At 39.4% G+C, this 25,193-nt stretch overlaps 1 protein-coding gene across 1 annotated transcript in view; it reads right to left on the bottom strand.

Annotated features, from left to right (window-relative positions):
* The window catches only part of ADAM33 (ADAM metallopeptidase domain 33), a 165,634-nt gene that overhangs the window by 13,957 nt on the left and 126,484 nt on the right, over positions 1-25,193 (bottom strand). Inside the window, exons 9-11 of the mRNA XM_053704325.1 lie at positions 20,194-20,363; positions 16,045-16,129; positions 14,083-14,219 (exon numbers count right to left, since the gene is read on the bottom strand). Of these exons, the coding sequence (XP_053560300.1) occupies positions 14,083-14,219; positions 16,045-16,129; positions 20,194-20,363 (392 nt within the window). The remainder of the gene's footprint in view (positions 1-14,082; positions 14,220-16,044; positions 16,130-20,193; positions 20,364-25,193) is intronic.

The following is a 25,193-nucleotide window of genomic DNA, read 5'->3' on the forward strand; positions in this document are numbered from 1 at the left end:
CATTCTGTATGAATATTCTTCAGGGAGGAGAAAGAACAAAAGGAAGATAGAGGGGGGGAAAGAAAAAAAGAGACAAGAACAAAAAAAAGTGGTATCATTGAGTAGTGGATAAATTAAGGCTGTTAAACCTAAAACTTAGTCAAATTGTGTTTTTGTCCCCAGATAAAGATAACATTAAAGGGATAGTAAACACCAAAAATGTTATTGTTTAAAAAGATAGATCATCCCTTTATTACCCATTCCCCAGTTTTGCATAAGCAACACTGATATATTAATACACTTTTTACCTCTGTGATTATCTTGTATCTAAGCCTCTGCAGACTGCCCCCTTATTTCAGTTCTTTTGACAGACTTGCATTTCAGACAATTAGTACTGACTCTTAAATAACTCCACGTGTGTGAGCACAGAGTTATCTATATAAAACACATGAACTAACGCCCTCTAGCTGTGAAAAACTGTCAAATGCATCCAGATGAGAGGTGGCCTTCAAGGGCTTAGAAATTAGCATATGAGCCTACCTAGGTTTAGCTTTCAACTAAGAATACTAAGGCCTAGATTTAGAGTTGGGCGGTAGCCGTGAAAACCAGCGTTAGAGGCTCCTAACGCTGGTTTTGGGCTACCGCCGGTATTTAGAGTCAGTCAGGAAAGGGTCTAACGCTCACTTTCCAGCCGCAACTTTTCCATACCGCAGATCCCCTTACGTCAATTGCGTATCCTATCTTTTCAATGGGATCTTTCTAACGCCGGTATTTAGAGTCGTGGCTGAAGTGAGCATTAGAAATCTAACGACAAAACTCCAGCCGCAGAAAAAAGTCAGTAGTTAAGAGCTTTCTGGGCTAACGCCAGTTTATAAAGCTCTTAACTACTGTGCTCTAAAGTACACTAACACCCATAAACTACCTATGTACCCCTAAACCGAGATCCCCCCACATCGCCGCCACTATATTTAAATTTTTTTAACCCCTAATCTTCCGCTCCGTACACTGCCGCCAACTACGTTATCCCTATGTACCCCTAATCTGCTGCCACTAATACCGCCGACCCCTATATTATATTTATTAACCCCTAATCTGCCGCCCCCGCTATCGCTGACCCCTGCATATTATTATTAACCCCTAATCTGCCGCTCCGTACACCACCGCCACCTACATTATAGCTATGTACCCCTAATCTGCTGCCCCTAACACCGCCGACCCCTATATTATATTTATTAACCCCTAATCTGCCCCCCTCAACGTCGCCTCCACCTGCCTACACTTATTAACCCCTAATCTGCCGAGCGGACCGAACAGCTACTATAATAAAGTTATTAACCCCTAATCCGCCTCACTCCCGCCTCAATAACCCTATAATAAATAGTATTAACCCCTAATCTGCCCTCCCTAACATCGCCAACACCTAACTTCAATTATTAACCCCTAATCTGCCGACCGAATCTCGCCGCTACTGTAATAAATGGATTAACCCCTAAAGCTAAGTCTAACCCTAACACTAACAACCCCTAAGTTAAATATAATTTAAATCTAACAAAATAAATTAAATAAATTATTCCTATTTAAAGCTAAATACTTACCTGTAAAATAAACCCTAATATAGCTACAATATAAATTATAATTATATTATAGCTATTTTAGGATTTATATTTATTTTACAGGTAACTTTGTATTTATTTTAACCAGGTACAATAGCTATTAAATAGTTAAAAACTATTTAATAGCTAAAATAGTTAAAATAATTACAAAATTACCTGTAAAATAAATCCTAACCTAAGCTACACTATCAATAAATTAATTAAATAAAATACCTACAATTACCTACAATTAAACCTAACACTACACTATCAATAAATTAATTAAATACAATATCTACAAATAAATACAATGAAATAAACTAACTAAAGTACAAAAAATAAAAAAGAACTAAGTTACAAAAAATATTTTTTTTTTTACAAACATCAGAAAAATATTACAACAATTTTAAACTAATTACACCTACTCTAAGCTCCCTAATAAAATAACAAAGCCCCCCAAAATAAAAAAATGCCCTACCCTATTCTAAATTAAAAAAGTTCAAAGCTCTTTTACCTTACCAGCCCTTAAAAGGAACTTTTGTGGGGCATGCCCCAAAGAATTCAGCTCTTTTGCCTGTAAAAAAATACCCCCCCCCCAACATTACAACCCACCACCCACATACCCCTAATCTAACCCAAACCCCCCTTAAATAAACCTAACACTAAGCCCCTGAAGATCTTTCTACCTTATCTTCACCTCGCCGGGTATCACCGATCGGTCCTGGCTCCGAAATCTTCATCCAACCCAAGCGGGGGCTGGCGATCCATAATCCTGCGGCTGAAGAGGTCCAGAAGAGGCTCCAAAGTCTTCATCCTATCCAGGAAGAAGTCGCGATCCAGACCGGCAACCATCTTGATCCAAGCGGCATCTTCTATCTTCATCCGATGAGGAACGGCTCCATCGTGAAGACCTCCAGAGCGGATCAATCTTCTTCCTCCGACGTCCAACTGAAGAATGACGGTTCCTTTAAGGGACGTCATCCAAGATGGCGTCCCTCGAATTCCGATTGGCTGATAGGATTCTATCAGCCAATCGGAATTAAGGTAGGAAAATTCTGATTGGCTGATGGAATCAGCCAATCAGAATCAAGTTCAATCCAATTGGCTGATCCGATCAGCCAATCAGATTGAGCTTGCATTCTATTGGCTGATCGGAACAGCCACTAGAATGCGAGCTCAATCTGATTGGCTGACCGGATCAGCCAATCGGATTGAACTTGATTCTGATTGGCTGATTCCATCAGCCAATCAGAATTTTCCTACCTTAATTCCGATTGGCTGATAGAATCCTATCAGCCAATCGGAATTCGAGGGACGCCATCTTGGATGACGTCCCTTAAAGGAACCGTCATTCTTCAGTTGGACGTCGGAGGAAGAAGATTGATCCGCAATGTAGGTCTTCACGATGGAGCAGTTCCTCATCGGATGAAGATAGAAGATGCCGCTTGGATCAAGATGGTTGCCGGTCTGGATCGCCTCTTCTTCCCGGATAGGATGAAGACTTTGGAGCCTCTTCTGGACCTCTTCAGCCGCAGGATTATGCATCGCCAGCCCCTGCTTGGGTTGGATGAAGATTTTGGAGCCAGGACCGATCGGTGATACCCGGTGAGGTGAAGATAAGGTAGGAAGATCTTCAGGGGCTTAGTGTTAGGTTTATTTAAGGGGGGGTTGGGTTAGATTAGGGGTATGTGGGTGGTGGGTTGTAATGTTGGGGGGGGGTATTGTATGTTTTTTTTTTACAGGCAAAAGAGCTGAATTCTTTGGGGCATGCCCCACAAAAGGTCCTTTTAAGGGCTGGTAAGGTAAAAGCGCTTTGAACTTTAGTAATTTAGAATAGGGTAGGGCATTTTTTTATTTTGGGGGGCTTTGTTATTTTATTAGGGGGCTTAGAGTAGGTGTAATTAGTTTAAAATTGTAATATTTTTCTGATGTTTGTAAATATTTTTTTATTTTTTGTAACTTAGTTCTTTTTTATTTTTTGTACTTTAGTTAGTTTATTTAATTGTATTTATTTGTAGATATTGTATTTAATTAATTTATTGATAGTGTAGTGTTAGGTTTAATTGTAGGTAATTGTAGGTATTTTATTTAATTAATTTATTGATAGTGTAGTGTTAGGTTTAATTGCAACTTAGGTTAGGATTTATTTTACAGGTAATTTTGTAATTATTTTAACTATTTTAGCTATTAAATAGTTCTTAACTATTTAATAGCTATTGTACCTGGTTAAAATAAATACAAAGTTACCTGTAAAATAAATATAAATCCTAAAATAGCTATAATATAATTATAATTTATATTGTAGCTATATTAGGGTTTATTTTACAGGTAAGTATTTAGCTTTAAATAGGAATAATTTATTTAATAAGAGTTAATTTATTTTGTTAGATTTAAATTATATTTAACTTAGGGGGGTGTTAGTGTTAGGGTTAGACTTAGCTTTAGGGGTTAATCCATTTATTACAGTAGCGGCGAGATTCGTCGGCAGATTAGGGGTTAATAATTGAAGTTAGGTGTCGGTGATGTTAGGGAGGGCAGATTAGGGGTTAATACTATTTATTATAGGGTTATTGAGGCGGGAGTGAGGCGGATTAGGGGTTAATAACTTTATTATAGTAGCGGTGTGGTCCGCTCGGCAGATTAGGGGTTAATAAGTGTAGGCAGGTGGAGGCGACGTTGAGGGGGGCAGATTAGGGGTTAATAAATATAATATAGGGGTCGGCGGTGTTAGGGGCAGCAGATTAGGGGTACATAGCTATAATGTAGGTGGCAGTGGTGTACGGAGCGGCAGATTAGGGGTTAATAATAATATGCAGGGGTCAGCGATAGCGGGGGCAGCAGAATAGGGGTTAATAAGTGTAAGGTTAGGGGTGTTTAGACTCGGGGTACATGTTAGAGTGTTAGGTGCAGACGTAGGAAGTGTTTCCCCATAGAAAACAATGGGGCTGCGTTAGGAGCTGAACGCGGCTTTTTTGCAGGTGTTAGGTTTTTTTTCAGCTCAAATGGCCCCATTGTTTTCTATGGGGGAATCGTGCACGAGCGCGTTTTTGAAGCTGGCCGCGTCCGTAAGCACCGCTGGTATCTAGAGTTGCAGTGGCGTTAAATTATGCTCTACGCTCCCTTTTTGGAGCCTAACGCACTAAAAACCCAGCCATTCTGTGAACTCTAAATACCAGCGGTATTTAAAAGGTGCGTGGGAAAAAAAGCATGCGTAGCTAACGCACCCCTTTGGCCGCAGAACTCTAAATCTAGGCGTAAGAGAACAAAGCAGATTTGATGATAAAAGTAAATTAGAAAGTTGTTTAAAATGACATGCCCTATCTGAATCATGAACATTTAATTTGGACTTTACTATTCCTTAAGGGACAGTTACCCGGAAGTGAAATCGGATTTATTGCGGGTGTTTGCACACTTTGGGTTTTACACTCATATTAAGTTGAAAGTAAATGTGATCGCTTGAGCGCAATTGAAGTTAAAGCGCTCAGGTTAGCGTGACCTCAGAGATTACATTAAAAAAACATTACAAAGTGCAGTTACCCTCATAGTAACACCATCTAATAAAAATTATTAAAAAAATATTGCACAAAATTTTTTATAGGGGTTCAAAGATAAAAGGTCTCCGATGTTAGGGAAAAAAAGGCAGGTAAAGGGCTTTAACATAGAGATACATGTCTAAAGATGTATATGTGTGTGTATGTATATATATATATATATATATATATATATACAGCTATATAGGTTTACATATGTATTTATGTATTTATATGTGTATATATGTATTACAGACATATGTACATATAAACACATAATACATATGTAAACCTATATAGCTGTATATATATATATATATATATATATATATGTGTGTGTGCGCATTGGAGCCCTTTACAGTCAAGTAGATTAACACATGAACATTTTTAATAAATTATTATACTGTCTATTGACTGTAAATATTTAACTTTCCAATGTTCTGCACATAGCAGAATATGTTCTATGTATTTATAAATAAATAGATATTCCTATATATATATCTGTAAATATCTATACCTATATATAATCATCTATACATATATATATATATATTTGTGCAAAATACCATCATATATATATATATATATATATATATATATATATATATATATATATATATACTGTATATAGAAATATGTATTTATGAATAAATAGAACATATTTTCATGTTGAGTTAGCGCACTTGAGAACATGCGATCGGGTTTGCATGCAAGTGGGGTTTTCTTTACTAATTGTTTTGCTCTATTTACTTCTATGGGGAATAGGTTATCGCGTATGCAATATTTTAGGTTTTGTCTTCTTGCGCTTGTCGAGTTAGCATGAGAGCAAAAACAGTTTATTTTCAACTTGTAATACGAGCGCAAACTGACACACGCAAAAAGCTTACTTCTAGCGGAGTTAAAGCTTGAGCGGAAGCATTAATAATAATTAAGTAATCTTGTTTACCTACATAACTAAAATAAAGCTTTCCAAGTGAAACCATTTAATCAACTTCACATATCCATTGTTCAAGAGTGGGAACTTGTAATCTTTCCACCACCTAGGGATTAGTCTTTTTGCATTGCAAGAGTTGCACATCTAACCTTATGGTAGACCTTTAAGAGCATCACTGTGCGGTTTAAGAAGAAAGTAACCCCTTGTCTATACATTTAGAAATATTGTTCCAATATGGTTGAATAGCTGCGCAGTAGCTGCACACTTTAATATATTTTATATAGTTATAAGAACACATAATACAAGGGTTTTAAATATAACTTATTTTTACTCCAAAAATATTTTTATAGCTGCAAAAGAATTACAATCTGAAACATTTAAATATATAAAAAAGATGGATACAAATGTTATCCAAAGAAACAGGCTGAAACCCATTAGCCAATCGTACAGCATAAAAAGCAATATTCATGTCTATCAGCCAATCAGGATGTAAAGATTACTGTACCGAAAAGAAGTATTTATTTTGCCTGCTGATTGACTTCCTGGTGTTCCGTACTTACTGCTTCTGTTTAAAGGGACAGTAAAGTCAAAATTAAACTGACATGGATTAGATAGAGAACATTTTAGACTTTCCAATTTACTTGAATTATCAATGTTGCTTAGTTCTCTTGGCATCCTTTGTTATAGAGTAATCCTAGGTGAGCTCAGGAGCGTGCACATGTCTTTATCGATCTGGCATTAGTGTTTGCAACATTGTTTATAGCAATGTTATACATAGTTGCAAACACTGCTGCCATAGACAGCTATAGACAAGTATACGCTCCTAAGCTCCTATCATCCTACCTAGGTTTACTCTAAACAAAGGATATCAAGAGAACAAAACCAAATTGATAATAAAATTAACAAGGAAAGTTGTTTAAAATCATAATTCTATCTGAATCATTAAAGTATAATTTTGAGTTTACTGCCTGTTTAGCTGACACTCGTACCCCACCACCTTGTGACTGTGCACCCAGCTTCCAGGATCATCACAGATACTTTTATTTCTTAATTTTTCCCACATTCTACAGCCTTCCCATTTCTGATAGAGTTATCAACCCCAATATAAATAGATAAAAAAAACCTCATTGAGTTCAAAACCTTTGTCTCTAATTCTCATTCATTGAGGATATGAACAAAACATGTAATACAAATACTAGTTAAACTTATAAGTCCAACAAAAAAAAATCATCTAAATTCTAAAGATTAAAATCAAGTAAAACAATGGACCTTAATTAAGATAGTGCAAACCTTTTTTCAGTGGTCGATAAGAGAAAATACAATCTGAAATTAAATTCCAACTCCATCTTTTATAGGGAAACCGCTTAAAATTCAGGGATGCACCAACCTAAAAACATAATTTATGCTTACCTGATAAATTCCTTTCTCCTGTAGTGTAGTCAGTCCACGAGTCATCCATTACTTATGGGATTATATCTCCTCCCTAACAGGAAGTGCAAGAGGATCACCCAAGCAGAGCTGCTATATAGCTCCTCCCCTCTACGTCATACCCAGTCATTCGACCGAAACCAAACGAGAAAGGAGAAACTATAGGGTGCAGTGGTGACTGGAGTTTAAGTTAAAAAAAATTTAGACCTGCCGTAAACAACAGGGCGGGCCGTGGACTGACTACACTACAGGAGAAAGGAATTTATCAGGTAAGCATAAATTATGTTTTCTCCTGTTAAGTGTAGTCAGTCCACGGGTCATCCATTACTTATGGGATACCAATACCAAAGCTAAAAGTACACGGATGACGGGAGGGAAAGGCAGGATCTTTACACGGAAGGAACCACTGCCTGTAGAACCTTTCTCCCAAAAACAGCCTCCTTAGAAGCAAAAGTGTCAAATTTGTAAAATTTTGAAAAAGTATGAAGTGAAGACCAAGTTGCAGCCTTGCAAATCTGTTCAACAGAGGCCTCATTCTTAAAGGCCCAAGTGGAAGCCACAGCTCTAGTAGAATGAGCTGTAATCCTTTCAGGAGGCTGCTGTCCAGCAGTCTCATAGGCTAAACGTATTATGCTACGAAGCCAAAAAGAGAGAGAGGTAGCCGAAGCTTTTTGACCTCTCCTCTGTCCAGAATAAACGACAAACAGGGAAGAAGCTTGACGAAAATCCTTAGTTGCCTGCAAATAAAATTTCAGGGCACGGACGACGTCCAGATTGTGCAGAAGTTGTTCCTTCTTTGAAGAAGGGTTAGGGCACAATGATGGAACAACAATCTCTTGATTGATATTCCTGTTAGTGACTACCTTAGGTAAGAACCCAGGTTTAGTACGCAGAACTACCTTGTCTGAATGAAAAATCAGATAAGCAGAATCACAATGTAAGGCCGATAACTCAGAGAACCCGAGGAAATAGCCATTAAAAACAGAACTTTCCAAGATAACATCTTGATATCAATGGAATGAAGGGGTTCAAACGGAACACCTTGCAGAACGTTAAGAACTAAGTTTAAGCTCCACGGCGGAGCAACAGTCTTAAACACAGGCTTAATCCTAGCCAAAGCCTGACAAAAAGCCTGAACGTCTGGAACTTCTGACAGACGTTTGTGTAAAAGGATAGACAGAGCTGAGATCTGTCCCTTTAACGAACTAGCAGATAAACCCTTTTCTAAACCTTCTTGTAGAAAAGACAATATCCTAGGAATCCTAACCTTACTCCATGAGTAACTCTTGGATTCGCACCAATATAAGTATTTACGCCATATTTTATGGTAAATTTTCCTGGTAACAGGTTTCCTAGCCTGTATTAAGGTATCAATCACTGACTCCGAGAATCCCCGCTTTGATAGAATCAAGCGTTCAATCTCCATGCAGTCAGCCTCAGAGAAATTAGATTTGGATGTTTGAAAGGACCCTGAATCAGAAGGTCCTGTCTCAGAGGCAGAGACCAAGGTGGACAGGACGACATTTCCACTAGATCTGCATACCAGGTCCTGCGTGGCCACGCAGGCGCTATTAGAATCATCGATGCTCTCTCCTGTTTGATCCTGGCAATCAATCGAGGAAGTATTGGGAAGGGTGGAAACACATAAGCCATGTTGAAAACCCAAGGTGCTGTCAGAGCATCTATCAGTACCGCTCCCGGGTCCCTGGACCTGGATCCGTAACAAGGAAGCTTGGCGTTCTGGCGAGACGCCATGAGATCCAGATCTGGTTTGCCCCAATGCTGAAGCAGTTGGGCAAACACCTCCGGATGAAGTTCCCACTCCCCCGGATGAAAAGTCTGGCGAATTAGGAAATCCGCCTCCCAGTTCTCCACGCCTGGGATGTGGATCGCTGACAGGTGGCAAGAGTGAGACTCTGCCCAGCGAATTATCTTTGAGACTTCCATCATCGCTAGGGAACTCCTTGTCCCTCCCTGATGGTTGATGTAAGCCACAGTCGTGATGTTGTCCGACTGAAACCTGATGAACCTCAGAGTTGCTAACTGAGGCCAAGCCAGAAGGGCATTGAAAACTGCTCTTAATTCCAGAATGTTTATTGGAAGGAGTCTCTCCTCCTGAGTCCATGATCCTTGAGCCTTCAGGGAATTCCAGACAGCGCCCCAACCTAGCAGGCTGGCGTCTGTTGTTACAATCGTCCAATCTGGCCTGCTGAAGGGCATCCCCCTGGACAGATGTGGCCGAGAAAGCCACCATAGAAGAGAATCTCTGATCTCTTGATCCAGATTTAGCATAGGGGACAAATCTGAGTAATCCCCATTCCACTGACTTAGCATGCACAATTGCAGCGGTCTGAGATGCAGGCGTGCAAAAGGTACTATGTCCATTGCCGCTACCATTAAGCAGATTACCTCCATGCATTGAGCCACTGACGGGTGTTGAATGGAATGAAGGACACGGTAAGCATTTAGAAGTTTTGATAACCTGTCCTCTGTCAGGTAAATTTTCATTTCTACAGAATCTATAAGAGTCCCCAAGAAGGGAACTCTTGTGAGTGGCAATAGAGAACTCTTTTCTACGTTCACCTTCCACCCATGCGACCTTAGAAATGCCAGAACTAACTCTGTATGAGACTTGGCAGTTTGGAAACTTGACGCTTGTATCAGAATGTCGTCTAGGTACGGAGCTACCGCTATTCCTCGCGGTCTTAGTACCGCCAGAAGAGAGCCCAGAACCTTTGTAAAGATTCTTGGAGCTGTAGCTAACCCGAAGGGAAGAGCTACAAACTGGTAATGCCTGTTTAGGAAGGCAAACCTTAGATACCGGTAATGATCCTTGTGAATCGGTATGTGAAGGTAGGCATCCTTTAAATCCACTGTGGTCATGTACTGACCCTTTTGGATCATAGGTAAGATGGTCCGAATAGTTTCCATTTTGAACGATGGAACTCTTAGGAATTTGTTTAGGATCTTTAAGTCCAAGATTGGTCTGAAGGTTCCCTCTTTTTTGGTAACCACAAACAGATTTGAGTAAAATCCTTGTCCGTGTTCCGACCGCGGAACTGGGTGGATCACTCCCATTAGTAAAAGGTCTTGTACACAGCGTAGAAACGCCTCTTTCTTTATCTGGTTTGCTGACAACCTTGAAAGATGAAATCTCCCTTTTGGAGGAGAAGCTTTGAAGTCCAGAAGATATCCCTGAGATATGATCTCTAACGCCCAGGGATCCTGGACATCTCTTGCCCAAGCCTGGGCGAAGAGAGAAAGTCTGCCCCCCACTAGATCCGTTTCCGGATCGGGGGCCCTCACTTCATGCTGTCTTAGGGGCAGCAGCAGGTTTTCTGGCCTGCTTGCCCTTGTTCCAGGACTGGTTAGGTTTCCAGCCCTGTCCGTAGCGAGCAACAGTTCCTTCCTGTCTTGGAGCGGAGGAAGTTGATGCTGCTCCTGCCTTGAAGTTACGAAAGGCACGAAAATTAGACTGTTTAGCCCTTGGTTTGGCCCTGTCTTGAGGTAGGGCATGGCTCTTACCTCCAGTAATGTCAGCGATAATTTCTTTCAAACCGGGCCCGAATAATGTCTGCCCTTTGAAAGGGATGTTAAGCAATTTAGATTTAGAAGTCACATCGGCTGACCAGGATTTAAGCCACAGCGCTCTACGTGCTTGAATGGCGAATCCGGAGTTCTTAGCCGTAAGTTTAGTTAAGTGTACTACGGCATCAGAAATAAATGAATTAGCTAGCTGAAGGACTTTAAGCTTGTCTATAATCTCATCCAATGGAGCTGAGCTAAGGGTCTCTTCCAGAGACTCAAACCAGAATGCCGCCGCAGCCGTGACAGGCGCAATGCATGCAAGGGGTTGTAATATAAAACCTTGCTGAACAAACATTTTCTTAAGGTAACCCTCTAACTTTTTATCCATTGAATCTGAAAAAGCACAGCTATCCTCTACCGGGATAGTGGTGCGCTTAGCCAGAGTAGAAACTGCTCCCTCCACCTTAGGAACCGTCTGCCATAAGTCCCGTGTCGTGGCGTCTATTGGAAACATTTTTCTAAATATAGGAGGGGGTGAAAAAGGCACACCGGGTCTATCCCACTCCTTGTTAACAATTTCTGTAAGCCTTTTAGGTATAGGAAAAACGTCAGTACACGCCAGTACCGCAAAATATTTATCCAGCCTACATATTTTCTCTGGAATTGCAACCGTGTTACAATCATTCAGAGCCGCTAATACCTCCCCTAGTAATACACGGAGGTTCTCAAGCTTAAATTTAAAATTTGAAATGTCTGAGTCCAGTTTACTTGGATCAGATCCGTCACCCACAGAATGAAGCTCTCCGTCCTCATGTTCTGCAAATTGTGACGCAGTATCAGACATGGCTCTATTATTATCAGCACACTCTGTTCTTACCCCAGAGTGATCGCGTTTACCCCTAAATTCTGGCAATTTAGATAGTACTTCAGTCATAACATTAGCCATGTCTTGCAAAGTGATTTGTATGGGCCGCCCTGATGTACTTGGCGCCACAATATCACGCACCTCCTGAGCGGGAGGCGAAGGTACTGACACGTGAGGAGAGTTAGTCGGCATAACTTCCCCCTCGTTGTCTGGTGAAATTTTCTTTACATGTACAGATTGGCTTTTATTTAAAGTAGCATCAATGCAATTAGTACACAAATTTCTATTGGGCTCCACATTGGCCTTTAAACATATTGAACAAAGAGATTCATCTGTGTCAGACATGTTTAAACAGACTAGCAATGAGACTAGCAAGCTTGGAAAATACTTTTCAAATAAATTTACAAGCAATATAAAAAACGTTACTGTGCCTTTAAGAAGCACAAAAAACTGTCACAGTTGAAATAACAATGAACCAAATTAGTTATAGCAACCAAATTTTCACAGTAAATGCATTAAGTTAGCAAAGGATTGCACCCACCAGCAAATGGATGATTAACCCCTTAGTACCCAAAAACGGATAACAATTAATATTAACGTTTTTATCACAGTCAAAACACACTCTCACAGGTCTGCTGTGAGTGATTACCTCCCTCAAAACTAGTTTTGGAGACCCCTGGGCTCTGTAGAGACGTCCTGGATCATGGAGGAAGAAATAGGAAGACTGTGACTGAATTTTTACTGCGCAATAAAGCGCTAAAATAGGCCCCTCCCACTCATATTACAACAGTGGGGTAGCTCAGTAAACTCATTTTATTCAGAAACAAACGACAGCCATGTGGTAAAAATCATGCCCATAAAGTTTTATCACCAAGTACCTCAGAAAAAAACGATTAACATGCCAGTAAACGTTTTAAAAATAAAATTATGAAATGTTATTAATAAGCCTGCTGCTAGTCGCTTTCACTGCAGTGGAGGCTCAAATATTACTTAAATATATACAGTATTTTCTTAGTGAAGTTCCATTCCCCAGAAATACCTCAGTGTAAACATACATACATATCAGCCTGATACCAGTCGCTACTACTGCATTTAAGGCTGCACTTACATTACATCGGTATTAGCAGTATTTTCTCAGTCAATTCCATTCCTTAGAAAATAATATACTGCAACATACCTCCTTGCAGGTGAACCCTGCCTGCTATCCCCTGTTCTGAAGTTACCTCACTCCTCAGAATGGCCGAGAACAGCAAGTGGATCTTAGTTACGACCGCTAAGATCATACACAAACTCAGGTAGATTCTTCTTCTAATGCTGCCTGAGAAGAAACAACACACTCCGGTGCTGTTTAAAATAACAAACTTTTGATTGAAGAAATAAAAACTAAGTTTAACAACCACAGTCCTCTCACACGTCCTATCTATTAGTTAGGTGCAAGAGAATGACTGGGTATGACGTAGAGGGGAGGAGCTATATAGCAGCTCTGCTTGGGTGATCCTCTTGCACTTCCTGTTAGGGAGGAGATATAATCCCATAAGTAATGGATGACCCGTGGACTGACTACACTTAACAGGAGAAAGCAAAAATTTCCATCTGCAATCTCTACTTGTAATGCAGCACATGGAGAGATTTAGCATTACAGAAGAGCTCTTTTGTGCAATCCCAGCCCCTGTTTTTGCATAACCAATTGAGCAAGAGCAGGGCCTGTCACTCATCCCAAACTTGCTTCTTCAGGACAATTTATTTAGGATAAGAAGCAGGTACTGTGGCTGCAGACTCACTCATGCCAGCCTACACTGCAAACCCTCAGAAACTGAAATTCCAGCTTAATAAATTTACCACTAACCTATACCTTCCATCAAGAAAATACATGCCATAAAAAAGAGAAATTGTACATTTTAACACTAGATATTATTTCTACCAAAAACTAGCTCATATAACAGTATAGTCTCCTCACCCAGTCAGGCTACATTTCCATCCCCACAGCATTACCGTGCACTCTGTTTTAATCAAAGGTTCAAATTTTATCAAAGGTTTAAAATACTCCAAATGTTAAATGACCCCTCCATTGATACCAAAGAACATTCATGGTGGTTGACTCACAAGGAAGTGGAGAATGGCAGAGCTATTTGAGGCTCCTCCTACTTTTGGATGCCAGTTGATCTGATTGGAGTGCAACCTACAACAGAGGTTAACTTTGAAACATAGAGAGAATAATGTTCTTACCCTGTGTGCCTTGATAATAAACATCTCCCCGATATGACAGGACAGTAGCAAGTATCTGAATCATGGTTCATTCCAAGATTATGTCCCATCTCATGAGCTACATACTTGGCTAGTTCTCTGGGGCTCAGTCCTGTGTCCTACAAGGAAATGCTACATGAATATCAAGCTCACACAACTTGGTAAGAGTCACAATCCCTTTATGTTTTAAATTGTTTACAGATAACTCATTTGCCTTGATTTTGTTATTTGTAACAGCTGATTTTGCTGTTTAAAACCACCACCTATACCAAAAATATAAATACTTCTATTCTCTATAGGACAGTTATGTAAACAAGAGAAAGCAGCTGTAATCATCCTCCAAGTGGGGGTTGGAGTGACACGTATTTTTTTGGCAAGTACTTATGTTTTAAAACTAGAAGGTTAAAGGGACAGTAAACAAACACCTTCTAGTTACAATGTATTTCCTCAATATAGTAATACATTTAAATACTGGGTGAGTTTTAAAATGTTTTAAATGCTTTATCATCTTGTTTGCTGTAAGTGTTTTTCCAAACTCCCCCACAAATTGGAGAAGCCAATCAGGGCTTGTTACTGGTGCAAGCATAGCAAGATCTAAATTGTTTTGTAGTTGTTATCTTATAATTTCTGCTGATTCTAATTAGGCACAGATATGTGGCATGGTTAGGTGGGTAGTGTGCACTACCAGTTCTCAGTATTGGATAACTCTTCATTTTCGGACATTACAGGAAATTACAGGAAAAGGTGGCAACATCAAATATATTGCAACTTTTTTTTTACTAGATGTAGTTAAATACTAAATAAATGTTACAAGTATAGTATTGAAGTTATTCATCACCTCCCTCGAGTCATGAGTGCTGCCATGTTGAAATCTGCCAATGCAGCCCAGTGCTGATGTGTTTGCTCATGTGCAGCAATTCTCCTTCAGATACCTGCAGTGTAACCTAAGTTCTATACTGGCGGCACCCATGTTTAGAGGAAGCTGCATAAAGTGCTTAGTGTCCCTTTAATCATTTTATCTTACAATCTCAAAGTGTTTACTGTCCCTATAAATGATTCAAAATAAATTAAAGACTTCTGCAGGGAATGCAAAAGAATTAGGCCAAATCTGGCAATAGTGGATGCAAGGGGAATACTCTTAAAAATACTATAAACTGGTGCAGGTTTTTCTTGTAATGACTGAGTCTACATAAATAGACCATACAAATAGTAAATAAAAACACTGTGAATACAACTGTTCATGTAATTGAAAACGAAGCATTGATGAAACCATGCAATATAACCATCTATAAGACATCATCTCTGTCTGGACTTATTTGGGTAAAATGTGCTGCAGAGGGTAACAAATGATCATTATATCAGCAAAGACATTCTGAAGAGACCTGAGAGCAGCACCATTGCCATCCAAAAGATGCTGAACTAACACGGGGGGGGGGGGGGGGAGGGGGTAATAACTCTACAGAGTTACTGGTTCTGTTAGTGAAAGTGTCTGGCTTTCATGAGGATCTTGGTTGAGATTCTGGAAGTTTTAGACAGGGCTGCTAAGGATGAAGCAAAAGGTCATGAATAGCTTTATGTACTTTATTAAGATAACTTAAAGTGAAAGTAAAGTTAAGTGGTCTGCTATACCCAGTTACATGGTTTAGTTAAAAATAATAGGAGTTTAATTAGATGGTCTTGCTGGCACCCAAGGGGTTAATAACACTAGAGTGCACATGTGACTTGTTAGCCACATGGCAGCTCTCAATATTTCAGTTGTGTTAAGTCTATCCACAATTTCACTGCAACCTAAATGAAGACACAAATCTGGAATGCGCGGTATCTAGCAGAACGCTAGAGACAGACTTACCAGCTACACCATGTTATGCTAAAACAGGGTTGTTCCTTATTAAAATATTATTATAATATTATACAACATCAACAGAAGTAAAAAAAACAAATTACCTTTATGATTCCTCCACTCTGAGATGGGCTGCACATTTTAGCCACAAAGGCCTCTCCTAGCGCATGGTTCCTGAAACGCATACCACTGTGTCAAAGAAAAAGGGAATTAATATAATAATCATTAGGCCTCAATGTCACTTATTTGTGAGTTATTTGTTTAAAGAACCATTAAATACAATACAACTGCATAATCAACATGTACACAATAAAAAGACAATGTAATAGCACTTATCCTAAATTTTAAATGAGCAGTAGATTTATTTTTTTCTGACAAATTTAACCCCATCAGCCAAAAATACATATATATATATATATATATATATATATATATATATATATATATATATATATATATATATATATATATATATACGTCGTGCAGTGCTTGGCTTATCGTACCGCACAATGTCGATCGATGCTCCGGTTCCATATGAAGGCAGATGTCAGATCATTACAGACGGTGACGCTGTAACGATCATCTGCTGGTGCCGGCGGTAGGTGTGGGAGGGAATCTAGAAGGCGAGTGGGCGGTCCAGCAGCGAAGAGGGGAGTGAGTGAGAAAGTCCCGGTAGTGAGTAAGAAAGTTTCGGTAGTTAAGGGGTTAAAATCTGCTTCAATTTGCTGGCCCTTGTAGCATGTGACAGCCATAAGCCAATCGGAGACTCATATACATATTCACTGTGAACTCTTGCACATGCTCTGTAGTGTCTGGTGTCTCAGAAACTGTGCATATAAAAAGACTGAGCACAATTTGATAAAGAAAGTAAATTGAAAAGTCCCATAAACCTGCATGCTCTATCTGAATCATGAAAGTTTAATTTTGACTTTATTGTAGCTTTAAGAATACTGTGTTTGCCTATTGTTGTTAACTTAGATTAAGATCAGGTCAAATTTTATGACCAATTTATACCCCAACATTTCCAAAGGGTTAATTATATACTGTTTCTTGGAACTATATAGTTTTAACAACCCACAAGTACCTAGCAAAAAAATAGAAATTGCATTTTCTAGCAGTTATATGACATCGAAAGGGTCATGTGACCCATCAGTTGATGAGTAGCGGCTCTGATGCTTAGAATGTGAGGTCGCAGTTGTGTGCTGGCTTATTCTTGATAGATAGGATGGGGAACTATCATTAATAATTTTCTTTCCCTGAACTTAGTGTCTAGTTGATTATTCATTATTTTTTATCAGTGCTATGAAATCTACAAGGTCATGTTACTTCTCATTTGAAAATGGAAACTCTTATTTTTCTAATATTGTGTCTCATGGGTGTAGTAAATGGGTGGAATTAAAGAGACATTCTGATAAGGTTTCAGATACTGATCCTAATTAAGAGGTTGGTCACACTCAATTGTTTGATAATTATCTGCATCTTAACAAACTTAGGACTTGATAAACCCCAGACTTATTACTGAGTACCCTAACATTTTAAATGTAACAATGGTTTTGCATATGTGTAAAATGCACTGAAATTACCAGGCACCATATTGGATGATGTTAGGAACAAAAGTCCCCAGATATAATCACTACCTGTGTATTTACTTAAAGGACCAGTCAACAGTAGCAAAAAGCTAACCCAAAATAAGAGTACCAGTGCATAGTAAAGTTAAAATACAACGTATCTGAAGCATTACATCATCATAGTAAATGTAAACTTTTATGAAAACTTACACATAATTTCCATCGTTTTCAATTATGGAGCTGCATAATGACCTCCCCTGCCCTCAGGAGGATGTGCCTCATTTGATGGACAAGATTTATCGGCGTATCAGAAGAGCGCTAATTAGCATATAATTTTTCTTTTGCGCATGCGTGTGTCAACTCCCCCCCCCCCCCGCGATCACATCAACCCCCCCGCGCGATTACGTCAGCTCCCTGTGCATGCTCAATCTTTTCTAAGGCGCCCCAGCTGTTACACTGGGCAATTGCAACTGTACCGTTCTCTGCTGCTCAGCGCGTTATCAAAGCAGGCTCATTTACAAAGTGCTCTATCTGTGGCATGCAGGCAGGTGCACACCAACAAAGCTGTTAGCTTTATCAACCTGAGCTCATGATGAGACACCCGTGGGTCAATTGATTTTCGGGGTTCTCTGATTCATTCCCCCCCCCCCATTTTTCCCGGATCACAATGAGAGACACACTGATCAGCCAGCAGTTTTTTTCTTTGCTCTTTTCTTTTTAAAATTTTATTTCTATTTTGTTTTAACTGTAACACACAGGCATCCTGCAATAAACACTGCTGTGTCACACTAGAACTCTACATTACTTGCACAATAATAGCATGCAGGCGCTCTTCTGCTTATGTGGGCAGTGCACAATATTTTATGTGCCAGTGATGTCACGTGTGACGTCACCACTTCTGGTTGCGCATGCGTAGAGGCAGAAAACTGCATATACGTATATGCAGTTTTCATTTGGCAACCTCACCCACGTGACACAGGAGGACGGGGAAAGCTAAAAAAAATTCTAAACGATCGTTTTCAAAGATTGAAAGATGCAAATTACACAGGTACAGCTCTACATACATATTTTTATATTGTGGACACATTCATTATGGTATCCTGGAGTGTTGACTGGTCCTTTAAAGTAAAAAATAATAATAATGAGCATTTTACATTAATAAAAATTAGTCAAATCAATAATCCACCAAACTGGCATTCACTATACTGATAATGGACCTACCCAAATCTCTTACATACACATATTTCTTGTAGGCTTACATGCTAAGGGGGATGACAAAGGAGGAGGAGAGGAACGGAGGTTAGAAAGGATAGCATGTATTATAAGCATCCCTGAACAACAGAGTCTTTAAGAAACAATTGAAACTTTGTTAACTAGGGGAAAGTCTTGTGGAAAAGAGGCAGAGAGTTCCACAAAACAGAGAAGTCCTGTAGAAGGCAATGACTCAGCAAATGTCCCCAAGCGCAAAATCACCACTGAACCAATCAAGTGTAGTTGTCTAATGTAGCTGCCAAAGACCAGCAGCTGCAATGCTTGTGGCTCACACATTTAGTGCCTTTTAGTTAACAGGTTAGAAAACTGACATTTTCACTACATTCTGCACTACATACTCATGATCACAGTGAAGACATTTGCTGAGTCATATTCCTACAAATTGATTCCCAAGGTAAAATGCATGACCTTTGTTGTTAAAGGGATATAAACAATCTGTTTCCAGACTGCCCACAGAATTTCAGACCACTTTCTCTACTAAATGTGGATGTCAAAATGTAAGCCAAGATGTTAGCAAACTAGCTTAATAAATACTTGCCAACTCTAATCCATATGGACCAGTGTGGATTTGCCCTGGCAGGAAAATAAATAACAATTCTATAAAAAGTTTAAAAATGATCACCAGACCTCATGCTGCATCAGACCAATCCCTGCTAATATATCTAGATGTGAAAAAAGACTTTGACAGGGTGGACTGGAAGTTTCTCCTGTTCCGTCTGACATTTTATGTTCTAGCAACAAATTTATTTGAAGTGTCTTCAAATCTTGAAGTTATACAAAGGTCCCTTCATGAGAGTCAGAGCTAATGGCGAGCTGTCCAATTCCTCCCCTATTAGCAATGGCACCTGGCAGTGATGCCCATTGTCTCCCCTGTTTTTTGTATTGACTATAGAAATATTAGCTCAAAAAATATGGGATAATAACACTGTCCAAGATGTAAATAGGAATGAATCTGAATATAAAATCAACTTGTTTGCGGATATTTTTTTATTGAAACTAAGATCTCTGTTGACTTCTATTTCCAGCATTAGTGAAGGAAAATGAAAACATACCATTCTTATTCTCATTTTCTTATAAATCTGCTTAAATCAGAATGACTAAATATTTACATATCACATAAAATCCAAAGACAGGTTGAGCGTATATCTCCATATCATATAGCTAGGACCAAGATTAAATACCATAGGGATAGAACTGACAAAACCTGCAAACAGTATGTTCTGCCACAACTGCACATAACCCAAATAGTTCTAATGTATTCTCAGTCTCCATTCTATGCCCCACAATAACATGGCATACTTAAAGGGACAGTATACACCAAAAATGTTATTGTTTAAAATTTAAGGAGCGCTGTTTTATATCCCTTTAGAAAGACAAACCAGAAGCTTTTACATTGGGAAAGCTGAAACAAACCTTATCAGTTGAATATTGTCGTGGTGCTTTCTGGGCAGCAAGTGTTTGCTCCTCCACTCCAGGAAGTGTAGCAGAGTTGAAGAGGCAGTGATGGAAACATTTGCTTTGTTTTCCTGGGTCCAGATTTCAATCCCCACCAGAAAAATCTGGAAATTGATCTTCAAAAAGATCTAAAAAAAAGTACAAAAAATAGTTATCAGCTATGATTAGAAGCAAGAATAGAATATGACCTTATGTTCTTAATCTATACGTCATCTGTCGCAGCGCAATATTCATTTGTAACTACCCATGATGAAATCACAGCGTTGTCTCTGCAACAGAAACCAAGGGACACTCAAGTCAAAATAAACTTGTATGATTACAAAGAGCGTGCAGTTTAAAGACATTTTCCAATATACTTCCATTATCAAACTTTGCACAAGCGTTTTACATGCACACATTCTGGGGAACAAGATCTTACTGAGCATGTGCACAAGCTCACAGGGTATACTAGTTTGTGATTGGCTGATGTCTGTCACATTATAAAGGAGGTCGGAAAATGGGAGAAAAAATATAAAAAACTACTGCTTATTTAAAATTCAGAGTAGGTTTTAAATCATTGTCTTGTTATTATGCACTTGTTAATTATGCAATTGTACTGTATTTAGTGGTCCTTTATTTACTAACAATCAGGGCTGAATGATTTTTTGTTTCAGAGCAATAAATAGCTGTCAAGCTGTTTCACCAGAAGATACAGAAATATTAGGTGTTGTATATAGATAAAATCCTTTATTCGGTCTGCAGTTAAAGGTTGCACTGTGAAGCGTTTCAAAACAAACAATCAAACATCCACTGATCCCAATGCCGGCAGCATCACAGGTCAGCTGACGCTTTCGGTCAATGGCCGAAGTCATAGCTGTATAACCTGCCTATCCGGACTTAGAGGCCGAATTATCAAGTGTCTGTCGGACCTGATCCGACAGTGTGGATCAGGTCCGCCAGACATCGCTGAATGCGGAGAGCAATATGCCCTCCGTAATCAGGAGCTGCTGGTGCAACGCCGCCCTCTGCAGACTCGCGGCCAATGGGCCCCAGCAGGGAGGTGACAATCAACCCGATCGTACTCGATCGGGTTGAATTGTGGCGATTCCTGTCCGCTTCATCAGAGCAGGCGGACAGGGTTATGGAGCAGCGGTCTTTAGATCACTGCTCCATAACTTGTGTTTCTGGCGAGTCTTCAAAAACACAAGCTTGGTACGGAGCTTGATAAATGGGCCTCTTTGTCTTATAAAACGTAAAAGTTATTGCGATAGGTTAAAAAATTGTAATGACGATGCTGACCCAGCCCACTTCATTAGAATATCCTCTATTTATATGTTAATTCAGTAGCAATCTTGCCTACATATATAACCACTTAGTGTCATAAGGCTTTTAAGCTGGGAACAGTTTGCGATCAGTGGATTACAATATATATCTATCTCTTTACAAGAAATGCAAAAAGCTTTATTTACAAATCAGGAGAATGAGCTGTTTAGAATGTCATGCAATACGTTATCAGTATATTCAAACATCACTCTTAATTATACGTGTCAACAAATATATCCTTCACCAGTTACAAATTCTGTTACCAATAATCTATATTTCATGAATCATACCGTATCATCTGCTAGATATGAACGTGATATTGTCAGATGTATTGATTATTTCATTTCTAAGGAGTACCCAGCAATGTTTGATCAGAGATAAAAACACACTATGACAAAACACAATGTGAAAAAAACAGAGAAATGCCACAGTTTGAGAAAAAAAAAAAAATGTTGGAAAAATAAAGTTAGAAAAACAATGCTAGAAAAGCTGGTAAAAGAAGTGATCAGAGAGACCCACAGTATTTAGATACAAAGACATTCTAAATACTAAGGGGCCGATTTATTAAAGTGCGGATGGACATGATACAATGTAGCGTATAATGTCCGCCGAACATTGATAAATGCCAACAGCATACGCTGTCGGCATTTATCATTGCAGAAGCAGTTCTTGTGGACTGCTTGTGCAATGCCGCCCCCTGCAGATTCGCGGCGGGTGTCAATCAGCTTGATCGTATAGGATCGGGAGGATTAATGTCAGCCTCAGAGCAGGTGGACAAGATATGGAGCAGCGGCCTTTAGACCGCTGTTACATAAACTGCTGTTTCCGGCGAGCCTAATAATTTTCGGAGCTTGATAATTCGCCCCCCAAGTATCATAAGGATTAAAAATTAATTTTAACATATTAATGTGATTCCTCTTTATAAAGACCCTTTATACAGGTTAGATTACATTTATTTGCTGACATGTACCCAATGCCAGGTACAATACACCGGTTTGACCACACGTGAAGTTAGAACGAGAATACGTGAGCACATAACAAATATAAAGGCAGGCAAGCTAACAACACCATTAATTCAACATTTTAAAATAAAACATCTTAGTTCCGCAGATACAATGAGATGGACACTGATAGAAAAAGTCACACAAAAACATAGAGGGGGGGATTTGGATTATATTCTTGCCAAAATAGAGGTCTTCTGGATTTTCAAGCTGGGTACAAGGATGCCACAGAGACATAACGCAGAGTTAGATTTAGTGAATTTCTGGCAAGGATATCATCCAAATGAATGAAAAAAAGACATCTCTGGAATAGCCGGAAGCATTTTAACCTGTATAAAGGGTCTTTATTAAGAGTAATTACATAAATATGTTAAAATGAATTTTGAATCCATATGATACTAAGGGGCCGATTTAACAAAGTCTGGAGGACATGATACGCTGCAGCGTATCATGTCCACCAGACATTACTGAATGCGGACAGCTTATGCTGTCGGCATTCAGCATTGCACAAGCAGTTCAAGTGAACTGCTTGTGCAATGCCGCCCCCTGCAGATTCGCGGCCGCTAGCAGGGGGTGTCAATTAACCCGTTTGTATTCAATCGGGTTGATTGCTGTACGCCGCTCAGAGGTGGCGGATCCAGTTAAGGAGCAGTGGGCTTAAGACAGGGTGAGTTGGCCCCATTCGGGCGATAGTAAATCGGCCCCTTAGTATTTAGAATGTCCTTGTATCTAAATACTGTGGGTCTCTCTGATCACTGCTTTTACCAGCTTTTCTAGCATTGTTTTTCTAACATTTTTCCAACATTTTTTTTTTTCTCAAACTGTGGCAAATCTGTTTTTTCAATTTTTTTTTTTATTATATTGTTTTTTCATAGTGTGTTTTTATCTCTGATCAAACATTGCTGGGTACCCCTTAGAAATGAAATAATCAATACATCTGACAATATCTAGCTTAGATGATACGGTATGATTAATGAAATATAGTTTATTGGTAACAGAATTTGTAACTGGTCAAGGATATATTTGTTGACACGTATAATTAAGAGTGATGTTTGCATATACTGATAACGTATTGCATGACATTCTAAACAGCTCATGCTCCTGATTTGTAAATAAAGCTTTTTGTGTTTCTTGTAAAGAGATAGATATATATTGTAATCCACTGATCGCAAACTGTTCCCAGCTTAAAAGACTTATGACACTAAGTGGTTATATATGTAGGCAAGATTGCTACAGTATTATGATATAAATAGAGGATATTCTAATGAAGTGGGCTGGGTCGGCAGCGTCATTACAATTTTTTAACCTATAGGCAGGTCATACAGCTATGACTACGGCCATTAGCTTGGGATCAGTGGATGTGCTTGGGATCAGTAGATGTTTGATTGTGCAGACCGAATAAAGGATTTTAACTTTTACTCAGATGACTAATCAGACTCCATCATTTATTTTGATTCTTTGCATTGCCTGAAACCGGGTGGATTATAAAAAGGAACGGCTATGCTGGGATCACAGAAACATCAGGACCAAAGCAGTGAGTAGGCTGGAACACTTTTGTGAGCCCTGAAGAGGAGAGGTGAGATAATGGATATACACTCTTACTAAGAGAAGATGGTTTATGGAAATCAATTGTAATATACCCATTACGGTATGACCGGAAGAAGTGCTATTTAGCCCCTATTGGGTAACTCACTCTCTGTGGACCGGGACTAGACTTATATGGTGTTTGATATAGCCGCAAAACAGGGTAATGGTGGCCAACAAATAGGCTGATAAACCTGGTAACGATCCCAGCTAAAATTAAAGCATAACAGTGGTGTTTGGGATAAAGAATCTTAAGGGAATACTTTTTTTTATTGCTGTTGTATATAGCTAGCTACAGAAAGATAGGAGAAGGTATTGGAATAAAAAGGTAAAGACTGGGGAGGCTGATGTGATAAAGTGACTTAAAGGGACTTGAAAAACACATTTTTTCTTTCATGATTCAGATAGAGAATACATTTTTTTTTTAAATAATCTTTTTTTGAGAATCTTGTGGCTAGATTACGAGTTTGGCATTTGAAGCTGTGCGGTGCTAATGAGCAGTTTATGCTCACCGCTCACTTACAGACAGCGCTGGTATTACGGGTTTTTCCAAACCCGGCGTTAACCGCAAAAAAGTGATCGTAGAGCAAAATTTTGCTCCACATCTCACCTCAATACCCGCGCTGCTTATGTTAGCGGTGAGCTGGCTGAACGTGCTCGTGCACGATTTCCCCATAGGAATCAATGGGGGAGAGCCGGCTGAAAAAAAACCTAACACCTGCAAAAAAGTAGCGTTTAGCTCCTAACGCAGCCCCAATGATTCCTATGGGGAAAATACATTTATGTCTACACCTAACACCCTAACATGAACCCCGAGTCTAAACACCCCTAATCTTACACGTATTAACCCCTAATCTGCCGCCCCCGACATCGCCGACACCTACATTATATTATTAACCCCTAATCTGCCGCTCCGGACACCGCCGCCACCTACATTATACTTATGAACCCCTAATCTGCTGCCCCCAACATCGCCGACACCTACATTATATTTATTAACCCCTAATCTGCCGCCCCCAATGTCGCCGCAACCTACCTACACTTCTTAACCCCTAATCTGCCGCCCCCAAC

The sequence above is a fragment of the Bombina bombina genome, chromosome 2 (genome assembly GCF_027579735.1).
Source record: "Bombina bombina isolate aBomBom1 chromosome 2, aBomBom1.pri, whole genome shotgun sequence".
In the NCBI taxonomy this organism is placed as follows: domain Eukaryota; kingdom Metazoa; phylum Chordata; class Amphibia; order Anura; family Bombinatoridae; genus Bombina; species Bombina bombina.